Genomic DNA, 8613 nt, shown 5'->3' on the forward strand with positions numbered 1-8613 from the left:
GCAGTGAGCTACAGCATGCTTCCTCCTCCTCCTGCACTTGCTTCTCCTCCTCCTCCTCCTCCTGCACTTGCTTCTCCTCCTCCTCCTCCTGCACGTCCTTCTCCTCCTCCTCCTCCTCCTCCTCCTGCACGTCCTTCTCCTCCTCCTCCTGCACTTGCTTCTCCTCTTCCTCTTCCTCTTCCTCTTCCTTTTCTTGTTGCGTCTCCTCGTCCTTGTCCTCTTCCTCTTGCGTCTCCTCGTCCCCCCTTTTGCTCCTCCTCCATTTCCTCCAATCCCTCTCCCCACCCTCTTGCTATTTGTCCTTGTTCCCAATATGCTCTTCCTCCACATCTCCCGTTTGACCCTTTCCATCTGCTTCTTGTCCTCTTCCTGGCTTCCTTCATCTTCATCCTCCTCGTCCTCGTCCTCGTTTTTGCGATTGCCGCCCTCCTCCTCCTCCTCCTCCTCCTCCTCCTCCTCCTTCTCCTCGTCTCCTGATCTCCGAGTGCAGGGAGGAGGAAGGACAGAGCCACAGGGAAGAGGAGGAGAGGACCTTACGGCCTGATGATGCGCGGGTCATAGTTCAACTTCTCTCATGTACAGCAAACAAACATATGCCAAGTCCTGCTCCTGCTCCTGCTCCTGCTCCTGCTCCTGCTCGTGCTCCTGCTTTTGCTTTTGCTCCTGCTCCTGCTCCTGCTCCTGCTCCTGCTCCTGCCCCTGCTCGTGCTCGTGCTCGTGCTCGTGCTCGTGCTCGTGCTCGTGCTCGTGCTCGTGCTCCTTGTGCTCTAATTCTCGTGTCGCCGACCCCTCACTCCCCCTCCTCTTCTCCTTCCTCTTCACCCTGCTGTCCGAGGTCAGACCTTCTCCCTCTCCCCCTGCTTCCTTCATCTGTCCATCTCTCCTCGCGTCCTCCTTGCTTCAGATTCCCATCTTCCGCAGGTCTGCTCGAAGTTCTGTCAGACTCTCTCTCGTCATCTCCTCCGCCGCACGCAGGAAGTGACTGGAGCTCGGAGCTCCCAGGATCTTGGCGACAGAGGACAGAGCAGCAGGAGACAGCTTCTTCACCGCCTCCTTCACGCTCTTGACCTCTTCCTCCTTCGCCTCGTCCGCTTGGCTCCTTCCTCTTGGAGCAAGCACATCCCGCAAGAAGGTCGACGCCTCCTTGCTCGCCCTCCCGTCCGCCATGAAACTTCCCTCCTCCTCTTGTCGCAGAGCAGCTTCAGCAGAGGTTACCGCGCTCCTCCTCTGCTCAGCGTCGTAGTACCAGACGGTGAGGGAGTGGCGGAAGTTGCGAGTAGGACGAACTTCGTGCGGGATCGTATCAGCAAAGACATAGCGACTCGTCCACAAAGAGGGAAGTAGTCTGCATACCACCTGCTCCCTCCACCCTCCTCCTCTTCCTCCTCCTCCTCCCTCCCCTGCCCCCGTTTCTCCTTGTGGATACGGAGGGCCCCCCCGAACTCCTCCTCCCACTCAGTGTTGAGGTAGCAGAGGCAGGTGAGCACGCGGCCATCGCATGCCGTGTTGTCGATGTGCGTCTGAAACCGCGTGTCCTTCCCCGGGTAGACTGCGAGCATGGCGTCGCTCCTCTCCACCACATGCTGCATCCTCTTTACCTTGTGCTTCAGGTGCTCCAGCACCATCCGGTCAAGCAACTTGAGGATTTTCTTGATAGACATGAACTGAAGTGACGAGGAGGAGGAGGAGGAGGAGGAGGAGGAGGAGGAGGAGGAGACCCTGGCAGACCCTCCCTGCGACAGCTTCGACTTGATCTTAGTGCTGCAAGGCTCCACCATCCCCCTCGTCTTCGGCTGCTCTCCAGCAGAGTCGAACATCGCCACGTCCCCCTGCTGGGCGTCTGGTGGGCCCCGCACATCCAGAGCACGCGATCCCCGCGCACGTCAGGCACTTGAATCTGAGCCCCAGCAGCCGCATCCTTCCCCACCCAGATCTCAGAGGCCTCGAAGTGGGGTACTAGCGCTGCCATTTCCCTCCTCGCCTGCCTCACCAGCTCGAGCGGGATGAAGTTGTCGCACACCGCAAACCCTCCCCTGCTCAGGCTCTCCGCCACCTCCTGCATCCTCGGGCCCAGCGCCGCCTTGGCTGCCCTCCGGTCGTTCTTCTTTGCGCCCTCCTCCATCAGGAGCGCGTCGTGCACGCCCTTGAAGTCGATCGACTCTCCTCTCCTCGTCTCTGCCCCGTCGATCTGCTCCCTTGCAGGAGCGTCGCTGAGGAACGCGGGAGAGTGAGCGTGAGTGGACGAGAGGACCCCGATGAGCCCAGGAGCGCTCCTGCGCTCCCTTCCTGCCATACCCTCTGCCATACCCTCCTCCTTCCTCCTTCCTCCTCCGCTCCTCCTCGACTGCCTGATCTGCTCTGTCCTCGCCGACGCTATCGTGAGCAGGTTCTCCTTCACCTTGTCCGGCAAGTTGCCCTCCGGCGGTTCGAGGTATCGCACTGACTGCACGCAGAGCTCTCTCACTATCTCTGCCTGCTCTGCGCACAACCCTCTGACTCCTTCCTCCAGCGCCTCTCCCTTAGGCCTCTGCTGCCCAGTACTTTGAGCCAGCGCCAGTGCCTTGAGCACCTTCAAGATCCGATTCAGAAGATCCTCCCCATCGAGGATCGGCAGATCCGCATCCCCTCCAGCTGTTGATCCTCCTCCTCCTGCTCCTGCTTCTCCTCCTCCTCCTCCCTCTGCCTCTTCCTGTCTCCTTCCCATTCGATCAGTCCTGCTCTTGTCATTCCCCGTCTCCTTCTGCACGGTCCCCTCCCTTGCAACTCCAGCCTTAGCATTCTGCCGGATGTAGTCGGCTATAGCAAGGACCGCCTCCTCGTTGTCGATTGAGAACCTGCGACAGAAATCTTGTGCAAGCTCGAGCGGATCAGCTCCATCCTGGACCCGAATGTCGCCGTACTTGCCACCGCCGAGCTCGATCCTCAAGATGACGCTCTTCGGCCTGCTCTCTCTCTTCTGCGGAAGCTCAGCGGGTACATCATGAGCGGGGCCGTCCTCCACAGCTCTCTCTCCTGCCTTGGAGCTCATGCTTTCCTCGATCCTCTCCTGCCCCCGGTGCTTCTCCTCCCCACCCTCGCTCTCAACCTCATTCCTGCTTGCAGCGTCCCCGCCCCCCTCCACCTCTTGTCGAGGTGTGTCCATCCTTTGGTTGGGAGGAGAAATGAACGATACATGGATCTCCAGCGTCTTCTTCTTCCTCCTCCACTTGGCCCTGACTCCGTCAGGGTCTGCTGCCAGGGGCAGGGGTACCTGAAGCTCATACAGCCCTTTCACAGAGAGTCGCAGAGTCTTCTCGCAGACGGCAAGCTCGACGTCTTCCATCGTCTCCACGGCCTCAAGCTCAACTTCTACTCGTCCCTTCCTCTCTCCTCCCTCCCCTCCCTCCTCCTCATAACGCCATGCTGGCACCGCCGGTGACATGGTGCTCCGAGTCCCAGGCTCCCGGGGCCCGGCCGGGCCGCCCGCCTGACCGGGGCAGGTGCCCCGGCGGGGTCCAGGCCCTGAGGGGCCACGCCCGGGGCGGCGCCGCCGCTGCGGCCGGCCCGCGGGCCGGGCCGGCCGGCGGTCGCCGCCGCTACGGTCACGGACCGTCGGACCCGGCTCGGCCCAACTCCGAGTCCCTCGGCGGCCGAACTTCACGCGGCGCGGTGACGGTGTGACTCGCCTCGGCAGTGCCCGCCCGGCCGCAGCCTTACTGGGTCGGAGGCTGAGTCCCGGCCGGGCTGCCGCGGACTCTGCCGGCAGGCTGCGGCCGCCATGCCATCATGATGATCGACTTCAGTGCGGCCGATCACCTGCCAGTGCCGCCGCGCGGCCGGTTCGGTCCGACGCGCGTCCGATCCGACCGTCCGATCCGGCCACTGAGTGAGGCCTGCCGCCGCCGAGCGGCACCCTCCGTACTTACGGTACGGTATACTATCACGAACCGCCGCGAGTGAACCGTTGCCAGTGAACTTGAACGGTGGCCCGCCGGCTTCTCAACCCTCAGACACTGAGTGTTTCGTGCCTGCGTCTTGAACAAACCCATGACCCTTGATGAAATCTTCTCGGACCTTAGAACGTAAGTCGCTCTCGTGGCTGATGGAGACGAGTCTGACGGGTTGATCTCTGCTCTTCCTCGCTGCGACTGTGCGCTCGTCTCGTCGGCAAGGGTCAATGTCGTAGCCCGCGCGAGGCTGGCCGGGCCTCGTCGCCTCGACACCAAGCTGCTGGCGTCCAGGCTGAGAAACTCCCAGTACGGGGGAGATCTCACCAACGCTCGCTCAGTGACCCTGCGCTTCACGCTCCACTCCACCGTCGTCAAGGTGTACGAGAGCAGCCCAGGGAAGATGATGAAGACGAGGAGGACATGCAGCAAGAAGAGCAAGGCGGAAGGAGACGGGAGACTAACTCTTTACTTCCAACACACAACACGCACATCCCACATGCCTTCCACCGTTTGCCTTTCTTCCTGCAGTACTGCCGCGGTACGGTAGGCGCGCAAGGTCGACTCGGAGCAACCCGATGCAAGGCGAGGGACAATGATACCCTACCGTCCCAGTCACGGCCTTGGCTTTCCGGTCGAATTCGTTTTGATTTTTCGGAAAAAATCAGCTTCCAGGGTCTCTCCCGCATTTGCCGACACGATGTCGAAATAGTCTATATTCTTCTCGAAAAACTTTGCAACCTCACTGAAAAATCTGATGTGCAATTCGTCTGCATCTGAAGGTAGAAACACATAATTTCCCGGTGACCCGTGTATCATTTCAGAAAGCTGCCCATAAAGCATCATTTTTGGATCAAACGTGGGTATCACAAGGTCCTGCGGTAACCCGATCCTTTCCCACACTTTCCGTCGAAACTCTGCGTGCTCATTATCCGTCAAGAGCCGATTTACGTCAGTCATAGAAATCTTTCCGTTCTGCATCGCGTTGAGGTCCGACTTCGACAACATAGATGGAATCGCACCATCCTTGCTATATCGAACAATTTGCACCACTTTCCTGAACAGCGCCTCAAGGACATACCTGCGTCACGGTAATCAATATCATTTCGCATATTTCAATCAAGCCTGATGCACACCTTTGAGTGAGGGTAGACAGCTGACGCTTGTAGAAATTAACAAGGTGCTCCATGTCCTTCTTCATGTCCTTCTGCTGCTGCTCCATGTCCTTCTTCATGTCCTTCTGCTGCTGCTCCATGTCCTTCTTCATGTCCTTCTGCTGCTGCTCCATGTCCTTCTTCTGCAGCTCCATGTCCTTCTGCTGCTGCTCCATGTCCTTCTTCTGCAGCTCCATGTCCTTCTTCTGCAGCTCCATGTCCTTCTTCTGCAGCTCCATGTCCTTCTCCATGTCCTTCTTCTGCAGCTCCATGTCCTTCTTCTGCAGCTCCATTGCAATTACATACACATTCGAGGTCGCATTCGCAGCATCAGCCCCCAGCATCTTGCACACCTGATCGAGATATGCATTCCCAGAGCTTGTGGCTGAGATCCGTACCCGCCCGCGAGCGGCTGAGACGATTGGGAGTATTCTGAGTGAGGGCCTAGGACCTAAGCCCATCCTCGTAGCTGACAAGGCAGACCAGCGGGACCGCGATGCTAGTAAGTTGACGTGACTCTGAGACGATTTCAATACCGGCGGGATACCGAAGCCATCACAAGGGGCAACCACAGCTGCAAACCAAGAAAGGGCCAGGCTTAGAACCAAACATCTTGTAGGATTCATTCCAAGTGTGCCGATGTGCTTAACTCAGGATCTGCTGGAGGGAATGGGTGCTTCTTGTAGGCAACCAAGAACAGGGATGAGCAAATATAGGGGGGGAAGGGAGGGGGTGAGGGGGTGAGAGAGTGATTGCCAGTAGGGTAGGATGGACCCCACCCCCATCGCTGAAGCGGTTCTTCCTCCCATAGGGGTACTTGGTAACTAAAATAATCACCCCCCTTTTTAAATTCAAGTTAGAGTTGTATTTTCAATGTTTTATCGCATTTATTTCCAATTTGTCATTGAACAAAATAGTATCCTTTGAACTTTTTTGGGGGAACTAGTGGCTAAGTGACACATGGGTCGAATTCGGCCCACGGCTTTTTGCCCCTCATACAGCACCCTTTGTGCGCTGGTCTCAACGAAAAAATGGCAGGGAAGGATAGAAGAGGACAAGCGCTTTCAGGGGCTGCAAACGCCATTCTGTTTCATGCATCCGTTGAGATTCTACAAGCTTCCAAAGTGAAGGCTTTCCAACAAAATTGCATGTTTTGTTCATGATCGTTGAAATTTCCATCCAATTATTCTGTGTTGCTGTTGCGTCCGCGGTGCGCGATTTCGCTTGATTCTTTCGTAATAGTTCAGATAGAAGACCATCCTGACTAGTCAAGATCAGTTTTCAATCTTTCGGCTGATTTCAATAACTCAATTTCCACTGAAATGACGAAAATTACAGAATACGACAATTTTGAGGTTTGTAAGTTGTGGCATTCACATGTGATGATCTCCGTGAAGCTGGAAATATTATAGATTGCTTCCTATACATGACAGGCAACCGTTGCATTCGAAATGAGCACCAAAGTTGCCTCAGTTGCGAGGCCAATGCGTCGAATACATATTGGGATGAATTTCGTTGGAATGACGTGTGCCTGAAGAATTCTTCGTGGTACATCCACTTCGAGACATGGAAACATCGCTGAACAGTAGTGAACCCTATTGACCAACATATCCATTAACAATACAAAGCGTATTCAAGCTGGATCTTCGCATGTCTGTGTTTTTTTTCCATAATTTTCTTCGTGCCGTATTTCAAGTTTGGTATTCTGATAGAAATTGCACGCGGAAGAACATGGTCTACGAAGTCGTTCTCTTCTGGGTTAAGGAATGGTCACAATTCCACATCTTTACATGTATCTTGCATAGTTCATGCATAGAGTTTTGAGTACTTGATGGGCCCTGATGACAGTTGCTTCATTACTACTCATCCGAAGCCACCACTCATCAGACGGATGTTGGAGCTGGCTGTTTCATGTCTGTTTCACGCAAGTAGCGCCTCAAACTGTTTCCACGTGAAATGTTCTTCGTAATCGCATGTTATTCGTCTTCATTAGTCACTTTTTCTAGCATTTCGTTGGAGAAAACTGTGAAAAAATGGTTCGTCGATTGTGTCGTTCAGAAATATTTTTCACATTTTTTCCTTCCAAACAGGGTAAAACATCACCTAGAACGTTTAAGAATCATCGTGCAGGGGAAAATAATCCTGCTGAGTGTTGGAGAAAGGCCTAAAGACTCATTTGCAAAGTGAACAGACACGGTATGAATCGCTATGCACCAGCACGAGAGAAACATGTGAGTACAAGATTGACGCCGGAACAGATGATTTGAAGACACCACAGCACAAGATCTCGTCATCCTTATGTGATCACGAGACGCAGGACATGCTGAAAGACTGACATGAGATTGCTCACAGCTTCAAGATGTGCGGATAACAGTGGGAGATGTCATATTCCATGCGGAGTGGTTGTCTGCATCAACTTCAATTTCACAGTTGAGGAGGTGAATTAATGGCAAAGAAGCTGCTCTGAGAAAGAAAAGGGACTTGGATGTGATGAATATCATCAAGATGCACGATGGAAGTGAAGAGTTACAAGGTTTAGTGTAGGTATGAAGGAGATGGTAAGGAAAGTGATTGGGATACCTCATACCGAGACGGTAGGTACCGAAATGTTGATAAGCACTGAAACAATTTCAAGCGTGGAAGGGGCCTATCTCGACTGAGAAGCAAGACAATCACTCAGAGACATGCAGGTGAATCAGGAGAACCCATTGCAATATCGCAGCAGGCAAGAGGATGTGAGGAGTTGTGTAGATTCTTGATTCCGTCCACGGTTTTACGACGGAAATGATTTCGCGGAGTGAGCATTCCAAAAATGTTGAGGTCTTTAACTCGAGGGAGACCAGAGTAGCGTGAACGATAAGACCAGTGATGGATGGAATACTCATTCTCCAAACCTGTAATCAAGTAATGAACGTCCTCCACTGCGACAGTTGGGTTTTAAAGAAGACCTAATGACAAAGACACAATTTCGCTCATATCATATTCTGTACATTTGTATTAGAAACTCTTTCCAATTAAGTTGTTGAATCAAGATAGATAGTATGATACATAACTCAATGAACATTTTCCTTTGTCTCTGTGATTTTGTACGCAACAGATCGATGAATTTATCGCTAACAACAGCATGTTGGCGTTATGACATACAGTGAAAATTGAACAGAAACTCATAAATATCATGAAATCCTTTACAGTCTGCAACATGAATGAGTATTACAACAGTTTACTTTCATATGATGCAGAAAAATATGTTCTCATGATTCATGAAGTGCACCAATGACCCTCCTCATGGAGCATGGCGGCGCGCCATTTCCCGGGAAGGCCAGTACCCCCACCCAGCAATGGCAAGTAAACACCCTATCTTTGATTTATTCAAAACACCCGTAGTAGGACTACCCCCACCCTTCATTTTCAGGCCCCTCTAAGGCAAAACCATGGCAAAAAGGTGCCGAAGGTTTGTGTCACTTAGCCACTAGCCGTTTCATAGAAACTAGCCGTTACAAATTTTGGCGTTTCATAGAAACGGCTCATGAGCC

At 53.7% G+C, this 8613-nt stretch overlaps 3 protein-coding genes across 3 annotated transcripts; all 3 read right to left on the reverse strand.

Moving 5' to 3' along the window:
• Positions 1 to 1424: 1424 nt before the first annotated feature.
• GUITHDRAFT_50268 (hypothetical protein) lies at positions 1425 to 2062 on the reverse strand (the record flags this gene model as incomplete). Its single annotated transcript, XM_005820950.1, has 2 exons — positions 1425 to 1590; positions 1776 to 2062. Coding segments are annotated over 2 exons (453 nt in total), but the record flags the coding sequence as incomplete, so codon positions are not given.
• Positions 2063 to 4541: 2479 nt separating this feature from the next.
• Positions 4542 to 5424, reverse strand: GUITHDRAFT_119769 (hypothetical protein; the record flags this gene model as incomplete). Its single annotated transcript, XM_005820951.1, has 2 exons — positions 4542 to 5007; positions 5063 to 5424. The coding sequence occupies 2 exons, from the start codon at positions 5422 to 5424 to the stop codon at positions 4542 to 4544; spliced, it is 828 nt and encodes a 275-aa protein (XP_005821008.1).
• Positions 5425 to 6325: 901 nt separating this feature from the next.
• GUITHDRAFT_155851 (hypothetical protein) lies at positions 6326 to 6721 on the reverse strand. Its single transcript, XM_005820952.1, has one exon. It carries the CDS (start codon positions 6654 to 6656, stop codon positions 6501 to 6503), a length of 156 nt encoding a protein of 51 aa, XP_005821009.1. The 5' UTR covers positions 6657 to 6721; the 3' UTR covers positions 6326 to 6500.
• Positions 6722 to 8613: the final 1892 nt, after the last annotated feature.

The sequence above is a fragment of the Guillardia theta genome (genome assembly GCF_000315625.1).
Source record: "Guillardia theta CCMP2712 unplaced genomic scaffold GUITHscaffold_157, whole genome shotgun sequence".
Lineage (NCBI taxonomy): Eukaryota > Cryptophyceae > Pyrenomonadales > Geminigeraceae > Guillardia > Guillardia theta.

Excerpts from the sequence above, each read along its gene's own strand:
- GUITHDRAFT_155851 (XM_005820952.1), bottom strand. The coding sequence starts at position 6,656 with ATGTTTCCATGTCTCGAAGTGGATGTACCACGAAGAATTCTTCAGGCA.